Source organism: Trachurus japonicus, chromosome 11 (assembly GCF_045865225.1).
Source record: "Trachurus japonicus isolate A0001 chromosome 11, Traja_1.0".
Lineage (NCBI taxonomy): Eukaryota > Metazoa > Chordata > Actinopteri > Carangiformes > Carangidae > Trachurus > Trachurus japonicus.
The window spans coordinates 4,897,486-4,916,328 of record NC_140917.1 but is presented as its reverse complement, the minus strand read 5'-3'; the positions used below and the strand labels follow the sequence as shown (position 1 = coordinate 4,916,328).

Here is an 18,843-nt window from a genome sequence, read left to right as displayed (position 1 = left end):
CAATCTCTGAACTCAGCGAGCCAATGACGTTGTGCATTTTTTATTTAATGCATTTACAAACTAGTCAGGCAAATATTATATTTGTCCAAAATTTAACAAGAGCAGACATCATGTTTCAGAGATAAGCATTAAGAATAACATTAAATAAACAAAAATTAAGATAAGTGAGTAAAAAACTAAACAAACACATATCATATAGGGAAGAGAAAAGTAAATAAATAAATAAAAACATACATTAAATCGTCCAGGATTAAAACAATTGTTACGCTACATTAGTCAGATCATTTTTGAACATTGCATAGAGGTCTTTGGCATGTTTGGACTTAATACATTTTAGGGGCTTTTATGGAGATTGAATTCATTTAAAAAGTATGTGAAGATGGGTGGAGTTTTTAGATATTTGGCTTTGTGAATAAAGAATTTGGCTAGGATTAGTAAGACATTCATCGTCAAATCCAATTGTTTGTCTTTTAATATAACACCATAGTTTAAATCTCTTTTAGTTTAGTTTCAGGGTTTAGTTTGAGTCGGGATCATAGACTGTAAAAAAAAATGGACGTAGACTTCCGGTCTGAAAAGTGAAGCCTATGCGGAAGTGACTTTACGTGCAATCCCAGCCGCATCCTGCAGGGGGTGGCTGCAGAAAGCCCTGGTTCCAATCCACTCCCATTCATTTTCAATCATGAAATACTCGCTCAATAATTTTTTTTCTCAACTGATAACGGCCTAAACAGCTAAAGTTCATCATCCTTAAATATGACCTGGTGGTCCTTCTGAAAAAAAATCTATAATTATTTAGATATTAGTCCTTCCTGGTTGGTATAACTGACCAATCACCTTCCAGCACGGAATATGATTGACAGCCTGATGACACAGACGTCACAGGTCAGACACAGTGGATCAGACACCGAGGATTAACACCGGAGGAGACCTCCTGTCGTTTGCGTATTGTGTTCAGTCAGTTTTAATTTAATTTCTGATATTTTGTCGATATGTGTGGATGATAGACAGCACAGGTGCAGTGCTGGCAGTTAATTAATTTCAGCCAGTTTTCGTTTCACCTTGTCCGACGGTGCTAACAGGCCCGGAGGGAGCTGATATCACGGTTCGGTGAGTATTTTTTTCTTTTTCTGAATGTGTAAAAATTATATCTAATTTGTTGTATATTCCGACTTTTTTTTTTTGCGACGCAATACACGCGATTCTTTTTGTGCGACGGGACCATCGCGTCTTCGTCTATTTCAAGACGAGGAACGCTTTTTTTTCGCTCGAGTTGTGACGCGCGACCAAACGCGAGATACGCGGTTTATCGCTCTTTTTGACTCGTGTCACACAAAAAAAATTCACGAGCCCGCCAACAACTTTTTTTTTTTTTTTTCAAAGCAGGTTCAACTGGACTTAGTTATTTGTCTAGGAAGACGTTTCACCTCTCATCCAAGAGGCTTCATCAGTTCATGTAGCATCTGACCAGGCTGGGACTGGTCCAACTAACTGGTCTGGAGACTCAGTATAAGTCCAGTTGCTTTCGATTTAACCTCCTTTGAAATACTATGACCTGGACAAATGAGAATATGCACCGGCCTACAACAACATTTCTGCTCTCATCAACCATGGTTGAGGTCACAACGCTGCGCTGTAGCTGCTCTGGAAGTCCGAGACACTGAGGCCAAACGCCGCCGTCGCTTCTGATCCATGTCGGCGAGTTCCGGGCTGATGAGCTACAGAGACTTTAGAGTCAAAGGAGCAGTGCGTCGCTGTGTCGGACTGTTTGGATTTAATGAAGAAGCTGCACAGAGTCAGGTGAGCAGAAGCTGCCCCCCCCCTCCCCCCCCCCCCCCTCACCGTGGAGCCGCTGCTGTCTCACAGCCGCCACCGACCCCTAGAATAAAACACCACCGACCCCTAGCGTGACGCACAGTGTTATGAGACACATTATGCATCCCAACTGTCTTTTTTTTTAGAGGATTTTTTTTTTTAACCAAGAATGCGAAAAATCATGATCCAGGGGCCAAAATTCGAAACAAATATATTTTTAATCATAATTCTCATTATTCTCCTGATGTCGGTTTAATGTAAACAGATTGAGCTGATACGCGAGAGTAATGTGACAGCGGGGCAGTGCTGCAGCTGCTGTGCTGTGATGGACCTGATCAGACTGGTGGTGGTCCACAGTGAATCAGTCCCAGATCCTCCACCGTCAGCAGATCCCCCGAAAGCCCCCGCAAATAATACATCGACAAGAAGTTAAGTGGCAAGTTGCACCTTTTCGTCGGCTTATTATTTGCGGATTTTTTTTTTTTATAGCCTATATAACGTCACTGCAACATGCGGCTCTCAGTGCTTGTCGGTGTTGTGTCTATAAATTGTGAAATAACTTTTCCTCAATAGAAATATGAGACGTGGTCGATATGTTTCATTCATCCATGTTTTGGCAGACAATACAAATAACCAATGATAATGAGATTTCCACCGCGTCGAACCAATCATGTGGCTGGAATAGAGCCAGTCAACAGTAACATGTGCATTTGTTTGGGTTGCTGCAGATGTGCACATCAGCTGACACCGCCAGAGAGAGACACATAACAGCCGCTTCAAGGAGACTAGCGGACTTTTTTTTTTTTTAATAGCCTCTTCATTCATCTTGGGCGGGGGCGGTGCGCCGTCTTATAATGTTACAGAAAACCCTGCATTATGTTTTTTACAACTCGTGTTCCTACACTATAGAGACAACTTGCTGTTGGCTCTATATTTCAAGAAACTTGTTTTCTGTTTAAAAGGCACAATTCACCCATCTTTTAACCGGGTAGTTACGTCTCCAGTCTGTCGAGCGGGCGAGCGCACAGCTGATGTGCTTCCATTCCCACAGACGCACGGATTCAGTGTGGACAGAGAGCGTCAGATGTGACGCGATTGTCGGACGCTCGTTCGCGTCGCATCCAGTTAGGACACGGTGTGAGCAGCCACATCCACTGCGCTCTGGATCAGCTGATCGGTGCTCAGGTGACGTTAGATCTTCACTTTTTTAAACTCATACAAAGTGCAGCCAAACAGCAGGCTGAAGAGAGAGGACCAGCAGCAGCAGCAGCTCTGACAGCTCCTCTGTGGCGCTGCAGACAGGCTGCAGGTCAGCTGGCCTGAGAGCAGAGTGCCGTCTCTTTTTTTTTTTTTTTTTTTAGCAGCCTTTGTTACAGGTGATAGGCTACATGTCCATGTGCATGTGCATGAGAACTGATTTTGAATCGAAGAGACACCCAAATATTCACATCCTTCAGTCCAGGCTTTTGAAAAGAGAGTAGCCTATAAAATCAGCTTCATGTAGCAGTTCACTTTAAAATGGTTCGAATATATTGCTGCTGAATAAATCTGAAACATGTGATGTGCATTTTTTTGGGGGAAATATGGCTTCTGATATAATAGTCTGTAGACATCATCATCATTCAACGTTTTCACATGGTCTGGTGTTAATAAAGCAAACTAAAAATCGCAAAAAGAAAATCAAGAATCGGTTGAATCGAAAATCGATTTTGAATCGAATCGTGACCCTAAAAGTCGGAATCGAATCGTGAGCCACCCAAAGATTCACATCCCTAGTACAGAGACCTGCCACAGTGTCATGGTGCATTAATATAAACTTCAACCTCAGAGCTGTCAGTCCTCAGACTGTCCTGACTGTCCCTGAACATCACACAGGGATGCAAACAGCGCGCCGAAAAGCGAAACTCGCTTTTTTCATGACCAATTGACCCTTCGCCAACTCCTCCCACAAACGGCTATTGTCCAATCCTACGTTAGCAACCGTAACTACAGGCCTGGCAAGCTTTCAGCAGTGAGTCATTACGTTTGCTTTTGTGGACACATTTTGAGACTAGGACGAAAAACATTTGTTTGTAGAGAAGGATGTTGTTGCTGCTGCTGCTACTACGGCGGCGGCGGCGGCGGCAGAAGCAATATAGAGATGTTCAGATATGAGCGGACTTTTTTTTTCGACTTGAGCAAGTGTAGATATGGGGAAAACCATATGTTCACCTCCGAAATGACAGCTGTACTTTTAGGGCTTTTACCTGGGCTTTTAGGCGAGGGATCCTCCAGGCAGGGACTGCTTTCACTGACTGATACAGCGGTGGGAGAAACAAAACAGCAGCGAAAACTGTATGTGGTTCACAATCGCCCAAAAACTTAGAGTTTGACAACGTTTCATGACCAGTGAGATGACCTAAGTCTTGGTGGGTTGATAGACGGTAAAATTACCGGTCCTTACTGCTGCTCTGTACATTGTCCAGTCGTGTCGTTGAACAGATGTTTTATCCTCCTGCGCGAGTCACGTCACTGAAAACTATGAATGCTCTTTGTGATTTCTTCTCTCTATTATCTCAGAACAGTTTATCCAGAAATTTGCTGATATTTCCTTTGAAATCGATACCAAATACTGCCAGGAGCATGGCTGGGAGTGAAAGCTTGCCCGGCGTAGCAACAGTAACCAAGGGGGCGGGGCTTACGCGAAGGGTCAATTAGGTGACTTGTGTGAATCGTTCAGATCCGAAGAGTTTTTGTTTTGAGGGGGGGGGGGTCTCAGCGTCTCAGCTCGGGTCAGTAAAATGTTTTTCTAACAGGCTGACAGTGACAATCACGTGAGGCGAACTCATTCATGGTCTCTGATTATACTGATAACAGCCGACCTCCAATGTAGACGCGCGACATGCACGCACGTTACCCAAAGCGGTGACGCCGTTTTTTTCCCCCCGTGCACGTCCGCGGCGCACAGCTCCACGGACGTGCACGGTTCCCTACGTTGCTGTGTCAGGCAGCTGTTTCCACGGAGCTCTGCCCCGTTTCAGAGGTGAAGGAAGCCCTAAGTGGAAAGACGTCGCCTCCGCCATGTAGAATGTGTTCAATTAAAGTGAAACTAACACATTATATAGGCCTATATGTCCATTACACACCGAATGGGATGTTAAATCCCATGTCTTTATTTCTTCAGTTTATTTTAATAGTAATAATTATGACTAACATTCAGTGAAGACCTAAAAATCAGTATCTCCAAAATTGAAATATTGCAATGGTTTTTATTTTTTTAAAGCATTTTTAATATAGAAATGTTGGCCTTTTGAAAACTGTCCATCTATATGCACTCAATACTTGGTTGGGGTTGAACTACTGGAAATTGACTTTTCTGTGATATTGTTAATGGTGAGCCCCCCCCCGCCAGACAATACCTCTCTTTTTTGATCCTGACCCGTTTGCATCCCTGTGTGTGTGTGTGTGTGTGTGTGTGTGTGTGTGTGTGTGTGTGTGTGTAGTTGTTGTACACAGGAGACTTCTCCCGTCAGGAGGACAGACACTTGATGGCGGCGGAGATCCCCAGCGTCAAACCAGACATCCTCATCACCGTGAGTGGAGCCGTTCAACCTGTTCAATCTTTATTTAAACACAGAGCACAGACACTTAACATTGAACCTGTGTGTGTGTGTGTGTGTGTGTGTGTTTGTTGTGTGTGTGTGTGTGTGTCAGGAGTCGACCTACGGGACTCACATCCACGAGAAGCGGGAGGAGAGAGAGGCTCGGTTCTGCAACACGGTCCACGACATCGTCAACAGAGAAGGTCGATGTCTGATCCCCGTGTTCGCTCTGGGCCGAGCGCAGGAGCTGCTGCTCATCCTCGGTGAGACCACGGCAACAACGACGCCATGACGACGCACGGCGACCTAAGAGTGGCGCTTTCCCTTCAGCTGAGGGAAAAATAAATTCAGGCTTCAAGTTTTATTTACAAGATTAAACTAAGGGACGCGTTTCTGTCTATGGATCACACAGAAACATTTTAATTCACCATACACACTCGTTAAAGCCCCAGTGTGTAACTTATTTGGCTTTTTAGTAGCAAAAATCTAATATTGCTTTCATAAATACGTATTTCACTGAAGTCGAATCACACCCGCATACAAATGAAAGCTTTCTCGTACCTTAGAATGAGTTGTTACAAGTCGTTACAAATACATGAGTGGGCGACGCACCGAACCGAGGCGGCCATGTTGCATCGTGACCGTAGGTAACCACGGAAACTCAGCGGAGCTGTCGGCTCGGCCTGTTAAAACTGTCACCACTGTGCAGGGCCGTTGCTAGGAATTCTGGGCCCCCTTAAAGAATACTAAAGTGGGCCCCTCCCCCTAACTTTTCCAGTTTTTTTTCTTAGACTTTACCTTAAAGGGATAGTTCAACATTTTGGCAAATTGGTCCATTGCCATAATGTAACATGCAGAAAAAATGAATATGTGAGTATTGGGGGCGGGACTAGATAAGCTTTTGCTTCTCCCGCTTTCCCTTTCGGTCATGTGTGACATGCCCAAAATGAACCAAATAAATAAATAAATAAATAAATCCCTATACTCATAGCAGTAGGTTCATTAACTTTATTTGTGTGTGTGTGTGTGGACCAGACGAGTACTGGCAGAACCACCCGGAGCTCCACGACATCCCGATCTTCTACGCTTCGTCTCTGGCCAGGAAGTGCATGGCCGTGTACCAGACCTACATCAACGCCATGAACGACAAGATCCGCAAGGCCATCAACATCAACAACCCCTTCGTCTTCAAGCACATCAGCAACCTGAAGGTTTGTTTTGTTTTTGTTTTTGTTTTTGTTTTTACTTTTCTGTCCTGTTTTATTGTGTCGTCAGGTTTGTTCTGTCCTTTGTTTTCCGTTTTGTCTGTTTTGGTCAGTGTATTGTCAGTGTATACATTGTGTATGCTTAGGGTTGCAAAGGGGCGGAAAATTTCCAGTTTTTTATTCCAAATTGGAAAATATCCATGGGAATTATGGGAAATTATGGGAATTTATGGGGATTAACTGGAAATTTGGGGTAATTTAAACAAACTGTATCATATCCAAACATAAATGTAAATATTTTGTTTCGTCATAAGCAGACATCCATGCAAAATAACAATACAATTAAAAAACATGACATTTCCACAGATTTATTTGTGAGTAGAACTTTATCAAGTTTTAATTCTTGTATGAACAATCAGCTATTTTACTGAACAACAAAAACATGAATGTTGAGTACAATATTACTAATTGCTTATTAAAGGGATAGTTCACCCTAGAATGATATTTCGCTCATTATCTACTCACCCTCATGTTGACTAAGGGCTGGAAGAAGTTTCAGAGTCCACCGTCCCTTCTCTGAGTTACAGGGGGTCTTGGCGTAGCAGTGCATGTCCATATAACGGTTGTAAAGGGACACCAGAGCTCTTCGTAAAAAAAACACACACACAAAAAAACATCCAAATACCTCCATGATGCTCGTATGTAATGTCCGTCTTGTGCTGAAGCCCCAAATTGCGTAATTGTCCCGAAAAAAATTAAATAAGTCCACATTCCAAGCATGTTTGTAGCATTAGCTCCTAGTGTCTGTTGTCCGGTTCCGCTGCCAGCGCGCATGCGCAAGGTTCGCACTGAGACCGACTCGCTTCCTTGTTTACCCCGGTGAAGGACTAGAAGCAGTCCGTAATAGCCTGCCTTGCACCGGGACAACACTTTTTCGTGCAATTTTGGCCTCTTAAAACATATTTTAGCCATGGCTGAAGATTTTGATGTCGAGGACGAGCTGCATTTCTTTGCTGAGCCGTATTTGTACGAGCCAGAACCTTGCGCATGCGCGCTGGCAGCGGAAGAACAGACACTAGGAGCTAATGCTACAAACATGCTTGGAATGTGGACTTATTTAATTTTTTTCGGGACAATTACGCAATTTGGGGCTTCAGCACAAGACGGACATTACATACGAGCAGCATGGAGGTATTTGGATGTTTTTTTGTGTGTGTTTTTTTACGAAGAGCTCTGGTGTCCCTTTGCAACCGTTGCATTGAAATGCACTGCTACGCCGAGACCCCCTGTAACTCAGAGGAGGGATGGTGGACTCTGAAAATTCTTCCAGCCCTTAGTCAACATGAGGGTGAATAGATAATGAGCGAAATATCATTCTAGGGTGAACTATCCCTTTAAGGGCCAACCTTCAATTTTGTAAATTTCGGATTTATTCCCGTTTATTCCCATAGAAAGTTTCCGATATTACCCGATACCCGATATTTTGCAACCCTATGTATGCTATTGCCTGTTTCCATTGTCGTTGTCGTTTGTTTTCTGACGTGTGTGTGTGTGTGTGTGTGTGTGTGTGTGTGTGTGTGTGTGTGTGTGTGTGTGTGTGTGTCAGAGCATGGACCACTTCGACGACATCGGGCCCAGCGTGGTGATGGCGTCGCCCGGCATGATGCAGAGCGGTTTGTCCCGGGAGCTGTTTGAGAGGTGGTGCACGGACAAGAGGAACGGCGTCATCATCGCCGGCTACTGCGTGGAGGGGACGCTCGCCAAGGTGGGAATCAAACCTGCGACACCTCGGGTCCCTTCTGCAGTTTTTAAAAAAAATTATTATCACCGGAAGTGAAACGTTTCCTCCACTGGTTTTAGAAATGTCAGGTCTGTGTTCACTTTTGGAGACAAGATAAGAACAACAGAGAGTGAGAGAGTGAAATCAAATAAACAATCACAGCAATAAATAAAAATAGACAATAACAGCTGTAAAATTAGTTTGTCTGCCCCAAATGCATCTTTCTTTATTCATAACTTCTCCTTTAATCGGTATCTTATAGTTTGGAGATAATAACTGCGATGGCAAGAACAGCAACACAAATAACTCTGACTGGGAACAGTGTAATTGCTGAAACAAAATCTTTTACAGTGTGTGTATCTGAATAAAAACCAGAAATAAGACTCTTATTTAAATTATATTATTGATCGGCATCAATAGATATTCCCAGTATTGGATCAGTCCGGTCAGTTTTATTGATAATGTTGAGTTTAATGTGGCTACGTAACAAGAATCTGAATCTGTGACAGACTCCTGTGTTAACGACGTAGGACCGATCAGAAGAGTGTGTCGTGTTGCGTTCAAGTGCTGCTGGGATTTAATGAATTTTTAATAATATTTTTATATTATTTTAAATGATGAAACTTTTCATACAGGTTATTTAATATACTGTGTGTGTGTGTGTGTGTGTGTGTGTGTGTGTGTGTGTGTGTGTGTGTTGCAGCACATCATGACGGAGCCTGATGAGATCGCCACCATGTCGGGACAGAAGCTTCCTCTCAAAATGTCGGGCGACTACATCTCCTTCTCCGCTCACACCGACTACCAGCAGACCAGCGAGTTCATCCGGGCGCTCAAACCGCCGCACGTGGTAAAAACATCACACACACACACACACACACACACTATTTAAATCCACACTATTTAATTAAATCCACAAACCTTTGGGTTTAATGTGACACACTAACAGGCAAAAACACTGTTTTTTCATGCACTGATCAATTTTGAGATTTTGGGATATTTTTCTCTCAGAAAAGTGGAAAGAAATGGTAGAAAATCCACATTAAGGTTTTTATTTTACTTCATTTTGTCTCTTTCATCAGTAGATTTCTCCTAAATTCACCAAAAGTTATGTCAGGTATCACTGTAAAGCTCCCTCTCTCTCCTGAACAATTATGTGGATCCAAAAATTGTCGTTTCCTCCGTATCCGCAACCAATCGTAAAAGTACGATTCACATTAATGATCTATGGAATTTTACAGTACAAATCTTTAAAGGCCGTTTTCTCAAAATGAGTTTTTCCTCAGACTCTGGACCCGAAATCTCCACTTCAGCGGCACTTACAGACACCAAACCTTCCAGTTTTATTCCTGTCTATATTCTGAAGGTTTTTACAGAGGGGATTGTTGATATATCATCCACAGCCTGATTTATACAACATTTTATTCATAAAAACAGGGCGATATTTGAATTTTTAGGGCTGGTGACAGTATTTTCTCATTTACAGAGTGATACAAAGACATATCCAAAATCCCCTCTGTAAAAACTTCTGACTCTAGTATGTCAACAAAATAAAACAAGAATTTTGAAAGGTTCTTTATCCATTGTTCAGATTTCGGTTCTGGAAATGTATGCAAATTAGCGCATATTTCATCAGATATTGCCTCATTTACATATTTAAACATAAAACTTGACAAAACTTGTAATACAAAAAATATTTGTCTTAATGTGAGTGATAAACTTGGGAAGTTTCATGGTGATATCTGTTGGTTTAAATTTCTACCCTATTCACCTGTAGTGTCCCACCTTAATGCAGTTTGTGTGTGTCCGTGTGTGTGTGTGTGTGTGTGTGTGTGTGTGTGTGTGTGTGTGTGCGTGTGCAGATCCTGGTGCACGGCGAGCAGAACGAGATGGCCCGGCTGAAGGCGGCTCTGATCCGAGAGTACGAAGACAACGACGAGGTTCACATCGAAGTCCACAACCCGCGAAACACTGAAGCCGTGACGCTGAACTTCAGAGGAGAGAAACTGGCCAAGGTGTGTGTGTGTGTTGTGTGTGTGTGTGTGTGTGTGTGTGTGTGTGTGTGTGTGTGTGTTGTTGTTGTGTTGTTGTATTGGTGTGGGCCGTGTTGTTAACTCCCAGCATGCTTTGCTCCGCTGTGCTGTGCTGCAGGTGATGGGCGTGCTGGCGGATGAGAAGTGCTCTCAGGGTCAGAGAGTCTCCGGGATCCTGGTGAAGAGAAACTTCAGTTACCACATCCTGACGCCGTCCGACCTCTCCAGTCAGTCTGCGTGTGTGTGTGTGTGTGTGTGTGTGTGTGTGAGGTTGTGTGTGTGTGTGTGTGTGTGTGTGTGTGTGTGTGTGTGTGTGTGGTCAAACACTTATTATAATTGATGAATGTTTAATGTTTTTGATCTGTCATCAAATGTTTCAAGCTGCTTCTGTCACAGAAAGTAAACCTCAACATCTGGACTGATTGGTTGGTTGATAGAAAGAAAGAAAGAAAGAAAGAAAGAAGTAAGGAAGGAAAGAAAGAAAGAGTGAAGGAAAGAAAGAAAAAGAGAGAAAGAGGTGGAAAGAAAGACAATAGCTGGGTTTCCATCCAAGTCGTATTGAATTTAAAAGCGGATTTTGTGAAAATGCGCAAAAAGCAAATGCGAATTTATGCCCGTTTCCATTCATTAGTGTTTTGCGATTAGGAGGAGTGCACCGTGAGATTACGTCATAAGAGAGCGTGAATGTATCCAACAGTTGACACTCAGCTGACACTCAACATCATGGACAATTTACGTACTTTCCGGACTATAGATGCACCTGTATAAGCTGCACCAGCTACATTTTAAAAGAAAATACATATAGCCTATAGGCCGCACTTAAGGTTTTCATGTTGTAACATGAGATATTTACACAGAAAGACAGTAGGAACTGTGACAGTCCGCTCGCTTTTCCGCTGTTCTGGTTATGCTCCTCTCGCCCATGTGCATCTGTTTACATACGAAGCCGGTGAAAAATCAATAAGTTACATAACGATGTTACGGCGTGTGTTTGTGTAGTCTTAACCGTCATAAACAAAAGATTATGGGTTACGGAGCGCGTTTGTGTCGCGGTGCAGAGAGGAGAGCTGGGAGACCGGGGCGTCGCTGGGTGAAGTCCAGCAGCTTCACCCACAAACTCTGCCTCAATTCGCATAATCTGTTTCCATCACAAAAACTCGCATTTCCTTTATTCGATACGCTGACAAATCCACCCCCTCCAAGCGTATAAACTTTTATGCGCATTTACTGCCTTTATTCGAATTTCTGGCGTTTCCATTCAAGTATTTATGCGCATTTTCACAAAATGCGCATAAGAAAAGGTGGATGGAAACCCAACTAATGAAAGATTGAAAGAAAATGCAAGAAAGGAAGACCAAGAAAATAATAATCAGAAGGAAAGAAACGAAGAAAAAAGAAAGAGGGAAGATAAAGAAAGAGAGAAAGAAAAGAAACAGGAAAAAAGGAAGATCAAGAAAGAAATAATCAAAAGGAAAGAAAATAGAGAGAAAGAAAAGAAACAAAAAGGGCAAAGAAAGAAAAAGATAGTAGGAAGAAAAAGGAAAGAAGAAATACTTAGAAATACTTAAGAAAAAGAGAGGGAAGGAAATAAAGAAAAAGAGAGAAAGAGGAGGAAAGAAAGACAATGAAAAGAAGAAAAAAATAATCAAAATAATAATAAAGACAATGAAGGTAGAAAGAAAGGAAGATCAAGGAAGAAATAATCAAAAGGAAAGAAACAAAGAAAAAAAGAGAAACAAACAAAAAAGGCAAAACAAGAAAAAGATAGTAGGAAGAAAAAAGACGGACAGAAAGAGAGAAGAAATAGAAAGAAAGACAAAAGGCTACAGAAGCAAAGAAGAGAGAGAAGTGACAAAAAAGTAAAGAAAGAGAAAGACATGAACATGAAGACGTGAAGAAAGTAGAGACATAAATGATGGAGTGACTAACAGACTCCTCCTTCTCCTCTTCTTCCACATTTTCCTCTTCCTCCTCCTCCTCCTCTCCTTCCTCCCCCTTCCTCCTCCTCCTCCTCCTCCTCCTCCTCCTCCTCCTCCTCTCCTCCTCCTCTCCTCCTCCTCCTCTTCCTCCTCCTCCTCCTCCTCCTCCTCCTCCTCCTCCTCTTCCTCCTCCTCCTCCTCCTCCTCTTCCTCCTCCTCCTCCTCCTCCTCCTCCTCCTCCTCTTCCTCCTCCTCCTCCTCTTCTCCTCCTCCTCCTCCCCTCCTCCTCTTCCTCTCCTCCCCCTCTTCCTCTCCTCCTCCTCTCCTCCTCCTCCTCCTCTCCTTCCTCCCCCTTCCTCTTCCTCCTCCTCCTCCTCTCCTTCCTCCCCCTTCCTCCTCCTCCTCCTCCTCCTCCTCCTCCTCCTCCTCTCCTCCTCCTCCTCTTCCTCCTCCTCCTCCTCCTCCTCCTCTTCCTCCTCCTCCTCCTCTTCCTCTCCTCCTCCTCCTCCTCCTCCTCCTCTCCTCCTCCTCTCCTCCTCCTCCTCTTCCTCCTCCTCCTCCTCCTCCTCCTCCTCCTCTTCCTCCTCCTCCTCTTCCTCCTCCTCCTCCTCCTCCTCCTCCTCCTCTCCTCCTCCTCTCCTCCTCCTCCTCTTCCTCCTCCTCCTCCTCCTCCTCCTCCTCTTCCTCCTCCTCCTCCTCTTCCTCTCCTCCTCCTCCTCCTCTTCCTCCTCCTCCTCCTCCTCCTCCTCCTCCTCCTCCTCTCCTCCTCCTCTCCTCCTCCTCCTCTTCCTCCTCCTCCTCCTCCTCCTCCTCTCCTCCTCCTCTCCTCCTCCTCCTCTTCCTCCTCCTCCTTCCTCCCCCTTCCTCTTCCTCCCTCCTCCTCCTCCTCCTCCTCCTCTCCTCCTCCTCTTCCTCCTCCTCCTGCAGTAGCATAGATATACCCCCAATTCCAATCCGCCCCCTAAAGACTCCTTAAAGCCCTGAACCCTCACTGACTAAAGTGACGTCAGCTGTAAGTGACAGAGTGTGAGAGTGTGTGAGGGTCCAGATGCTGTAAATATGAATGGAACAGCACTTACCCACTCTCACGACATGTTACCTTGACAACAACATGTTGTTGACTCCGGTCTTGGACTGATAATTTACCGTACTTTCAACGCGCACAAGGTGTGTGAGGTGGACGGACTCAAAACAAAATGTTCCCGGATCAGATCTGATCAAATCATCATCAATAATCACAAACTGCACGTTAATACTGACAGTAAACTTCTTTTTTTCTTTCTTTCTTTCTTTCTTTTTTTTTTGGTTGTTGCTCCTGTCCATTAACAATAAAGAGAGCGGCGGAGCTCTCTCTGACTACGTGTGGTAATTTACTTTTTTTTTAACACTTGCGTTCCGACGGCATCTCATGTGTTTGACTTCACAACGCTATGAACTGTGGGTAATTCCCCTACCCCTAGGGTAAGGGGGCAGTAAGGGCTCATTCACTGACTCACTGACTTGATGATCTGACAATGGAACAGCCCTCACACACTCACGGACTTCCCGTTAATGCGCCTCTAAGTCAGTGAGTCTGTGAGGGGTCGGATTGGAATTGGGCCATAGTATATACTGACTAGATGCCGCGTTCTGCTTCTCAGCGTACGTCAACACGGCCGCCATCTTGGTCCGGGGTTCTGACCATAGACATGATATACATCTGACCAGCAGTCAGACCGGTCAGACCCTTGTAGAACACATTTCAGTGTGTTTATGCATGTGGGTGTGTGTCTGAGTATGTAAGTGTATGTTTAATACATTAAAAAAAATATATAAAAATTTTTCAAAGATTTTTTGTTGTTGTTGTATCATAAACATATGTCTGACATTTATAATAAACCAAACGGCTTGAAAATCGGTTGAATATTCAGTGAGTTATGGCGATTTTAATGGTTGATAGACGTCTGCCTCTGTTGACTAGTGCAGGAAGTAGACACGGCTTCCCCCTGACCAAGATGGCCGCCGCGTTAACGTATTCCACTCAATAGAGTTGCCTAGGAACGCGGCATCTAGTCAGTATATCTATGCTGCAGTAGAAGCTGTAACTTCCTGTTTCCTCTGTGTGTGTGTGTGTGTGTGTGTGTGTGTGTGTGTGTGTGTGTGTGTGTGTGTGTGTGTGTGTTTCAGGCGACGTGGAGCAGGTCGAGGGGACGGAGAAAATCACGGTGAAGATCTTTAAGAGCATCACGCTGGTTCACGAGGCCGGGATGGTCGTACTGGAGGTCGGACACTCGAACGCAACACGACACTTTTTACACTCATCATCATCCACCACATGTCGCCTGAAGTGGCTAAAACTGACCTGTTTATCAAAACTTTATTAACTCTGAGCACACGAACACGTCCGTTTTTATTTAAACCAGTTTAGAAACATTAAATATACAGTTTATGACATGATTATGTAGCTGCAGTCAGGTTTTATTAATGCTCAGTATTTGTTCTACATGTTTATTTCAAACTATTTTGTATTGATTATAATTTTATTTATGTTTTGAGACACAGATCTCACTCAGACCTGGTTACAGATACATTATTAACCAGTTATTACATGTTAATACATTCATTATACAGATATATACAATAATTATGACAATTTTTTATTTTTATCACATTTTTTCAAACACTACAAAAATCTCAACACAAATAAAACAGAGAAGAATGTAAAAACAACAGACAATTGAAGTAAAAAAACTCGATAAACTAATTGATGCAGCAATAAAATTTATAAATCAATAAATAACTGAAATAAAATTATTAATAATGAAAATGTTCTCGTCTCAGTGGGTCGCCAACCCGCTCAACGACATGTACGCAGACGCCGTCACCACGGTGATCCTGGAGGTCCAGTCCAACCCCACCGCCCAGAAATGTCAGTGAACGCATCACGAGGGAATTTATTTTAATTTCACTGATGAACAGAAACTTTACTGACGCTTGTTTGTTTGTTTGTTTGTTTGTTTGTTTGTTTCAGTCCACGAGGGCAGGAAGGAAACGTTCGACATGGAGCTGTTCGTCGAGCGACTGGAGCTGATGCTGCAGTGAGTCTGACACCTGTAGCTACACCTCGAAAATGGTTTTAATGGTTAAAATATCTGACAAAACTGTAGAATCTGACACTTTTTAAGTTAAAATTAAACCTAATTGATCCAAATATAAGAGAATAAAACTTTTAAATGAAGGTAAAGATTAAAGATTTTCTGTTTTCACCTGGTAAAATGTTTTTTTTCTGTTTCAGCGACATGTTCGGGGACGACTGCGTGAATTTCAAAGACAGTAAAAGCCTGAGTGTGACGGTGGACGGAGTCACGGCGTGCATCGACCCAGAGACCAGAGTGAGTCCAGCGTCTGACATCTATTCTATACACGAACATTAAAGGGATAGTTCAATATTTTGGCAAAGTCGCCTACAGTATAGGGGTTGTCACGATACCAGAATTTCAGTAGTCGATAACCAATATCTGTGAATTTCCACGATTCTCGATACTAATTCGATACCACGATTAAAAAAACAAAAACAAAACAGAACCCATGTACTTTTAAATTCACTACTTTATTGAAAACTGTTTCAACATCTTTTTGCACAGAATTTATAGGGCTGCCCCCAAATAGTCGACCAAGCACCGGTCGACCAAAAAATCATTAGCCAACCAAAATTTCATTGGTCGATTGGTCGCAGGAAAAAAACAAAAACATTTGGAGCCGTGTCTGGTTAAAATTAAAGCAGAAGTAAGCGATCCGGTGGTTTTGGCTAACTTCCTGTCAGCCGATGGAGTTAGCAGTCCCCGCCCTCGTCCCTACGTCACCACATTCACGCGCATCCCTTGGCTGCACACACAGAGAGGACCGCCCCTTTATGCCGTTCTCTCTCCTCATTGGATAAAGGTTGTAGGATACAAGGAAAGTTTTCTCCTCGGCTTACAGCAGAGCAGAGTGACTGACAGACCCGTGTTTCGGACCAAATACTCTATGTAAGTGATTGCTGTCGTAAGTAAGTAAGAAAGTACAGGCTCTGAAATGTACTTTCAAAGTAAAAGTAAAAAGTAAAAATGATTTTTTGCCGTTAATGAAACCTACATAATTTGATAATTTTGTTAAACAAAAAAAGTTCAGACAGAATAATCAAGATTGAACTGACCAGAGACAGTGTTTCCCAACGTTTGGGCCGCCACAGACCTCACAAATAAGAATTTTTAAACAGCGTTTCATCACCTCTCATCTCTGCCAGTCACCACCGCACGTACACACAGACACGGGCGCATGGACAGGTTGCGCTTTGCCGCTCGTAAACGGTAAATGCGCTATATTGCGCAGATTGTACAGTGTTCAACCCCCCCGTCGGATAGTCTGACCACCACCGCTTCCTTCCTCCATGCTGCTGCCTCCATGTCGCTGCTACAGTACAAGTTGGTAACTCAGTTCTCTCTCTACCGCCCCCCCCCCCCCTCCTCCCTCTTCTTCTCCCTCCCTCCCTCTCTAGTTCGTCACGTCTTTTACCGGTGCTTTTACGTCGTGTCAAAAAAAAAAGTAACGAGCCTGTTTTTACAATGTAACTAAGGAGTAGAAAGTACATATTTTTGCGTATAAATGTAGGGAGTAAAAGTAAAAAGTCGTCAGAAAAATAAATACTCAAGTAAAGTACAGATACCTGAAAAATCTACTTAAGTACAGTAACGAAGTATTTGTACTTCGTTACTTGCCACCTCTGCTGAACTGTATATGAAAGGCTATAGGGCTTTTAATTTGAAGGGCCAGATACAGGAAGTCGTGACATGATTAGTCGACTAATGACGACTATTGGTCGACCAAGGGATTATGGTGATAGGAGAATTTGCCAAAATGTTGAACTATCCCTTTAACGTCTGGTTCATCATAATGGTATAAATCAATACTCAATAATCAGCTGATAACACCATGGTGACCTCTGACCCTCAGGCCGTGACCTGCGCGGACGACGACTCTCTGAGGGAGATGGTGGAAGTGGCCGTCCACCGTCTCTACGACGCCCTGAGCCCCGCCTTCACGCCACGCCCCCTCTGTGATGTCATCAGCAGCAGCAGCAGCGCGTTGCCGTCGGTGATGTAGCGGTGGACGATGAACTGGCGTTTCTCTGTCACTCTCTTCAGTCCTCGTAGTATCGATCGATCACCAATAATCGGTCGATAACGGACCGATGCAGATGTTCGTTCATTTCTTTGACTCGAGGACTTTTGAGTTTTTCCAGCTTCTTCGTTGGAAACTTGGTTCCAAAGGAATCGGCTTCAGGAGACGGACCACCAATACCTTTATTGATTGATTGTTTTTGTACTTGATTTGTCTATAAAACAAAAGTTTGAGTTCTTCACAAGGAAAATAAACATTTGTCCAGAGAGAGAGAGAGAGAGGGTCACTGAGTTTCTGTCCTCGAAGATAAAAAGTGAGTTAGATTTAATGTGAGTGAAACAACAATGACATCATCAATACTGCAGATAATTTATCAATCATCTTGTTTTCTATGAAACAAAATTAAGGTTAAAATCATCAAAAATGTTCGTATTGTTAAATAAAAGCAGAAAATTGTTGCATTTTAGAAACTGGAAAACAGAATTTTATTTTATTTTTTTCATTAATTTAGATTTTCTACAAGAATTTATCTGCAAAATATTTTAATTATTGATAAATAATTTAGAGTATTTTCTTTTTTACACTAACTTTAATATTTTTTTTGGCTACAGGTTTTATGTTTTTATGATGCAAGTCGATCTCATCTTGGTCTGAATATTGATATTTTTAGATTAAAATATAAAAATAAAATCACCAGAGATTAAAATAGTCAATAAATTACATTAAAGCAGAATGTTTAAAAATGTTTTTGACAAATGATCCATTAATGAGAACCATGAGATCTTGCTGAAAGCTCAGGAAGAAACGTGAGTTGATAAAATATCAGAATATCAATAAAAACTCTTTATCGATCAGCACTTTAAATCAGACAGTAGAACGTTTTATTGTGAAAGGGCAGACTGAGCGGACGCCTCAGTCCGACGACGACACAGTGACGTTAACAACATGACTCTCAACCGACCTTTAATTGGATCAATACAGACGATCGTCAGCATGTACATAACACACAGACACACACATCACAGTGTACAGGACTCAACACACACACACACACACACAGATAGACACAATATTAAAAATACTGACAAGTGCATTTGAATACCACAGAAGAGAAGAGAAGGCACTTTGAGCTCTGACATGTCAAAAATAAACATTTAAAACGATAATATGGCTTCAATCAATCGACAAAAAAACACAAAACTTACCACAAAATAAATCTGACACAGTAAAAACATGTGATGAGAATAAACTCTGGTACCAAACAGCTCGAGTGACACAAACCAAACAGCTGAAAACACTCTGAAGTTTAACATCTGTGTCTTTACCCCCCCCGCCCCCCCCCAAAAAAAAAAACAGACACAGTCACAAAAA

General features: G+C 42.8%; 1 protein-coding gene across 1 annotated transcript; it reads left to right on the top strand.

The window, feature by feature from the left end:
- The first annotated feature begins 852 nt into the window (after positions 1–852).
- Positions 853–17,469, top strand: LOC146977964 (cleavage and polyadenylation specificity factor subunit 3-like). Its single transcript, XM_085790546.1, has 13 exons — positions 853–885; positions 5,298–5,387; positions 5,509–5,659; positions 6,432–6,607; positions 8,208–8,366; positions 9,085–9,231; positions 10,244–10,396; positions 10,503–10,592; positions 14,445–14,594; positions 15,154–15,241; positions 15,344–15,410; positions 15,608–15,704; positions 17,305–17,469. The coding sequence occupies exons 1-13, from the start codon at positions 853–855 to the stop codon at positions 17,452–17,454; spliced, it is 1,551 nt and encodes a 516-aa protein (XP_085646672.1). The 3' UTR covers positions 17,455–17,469.
- Positions 17,470–18,843: the final 1,374 nt, after the last annotated feature.

Coding starts and splice junctions, on each gene's coding strand:
- LOC146977964 (XM_085790546.1), top strand. CDS start 853: ATGATTGACAGCCTGATGACACAGACGTCACAG. Junction 5,388..5,508: donor AACCAGACATCCTCATCACC/GTGAGTGGAGCC, acceptor TGTGTGTGTCAG/GAGTCGACCTACGGGACTCA. Junction 8,367..9,084: donor TGGAGGGGACGCTCGCCAAG/GTGGGAATCAAA, acceptor TGTGTGTTGCAG/CACATCATGACGGAGCCTGA.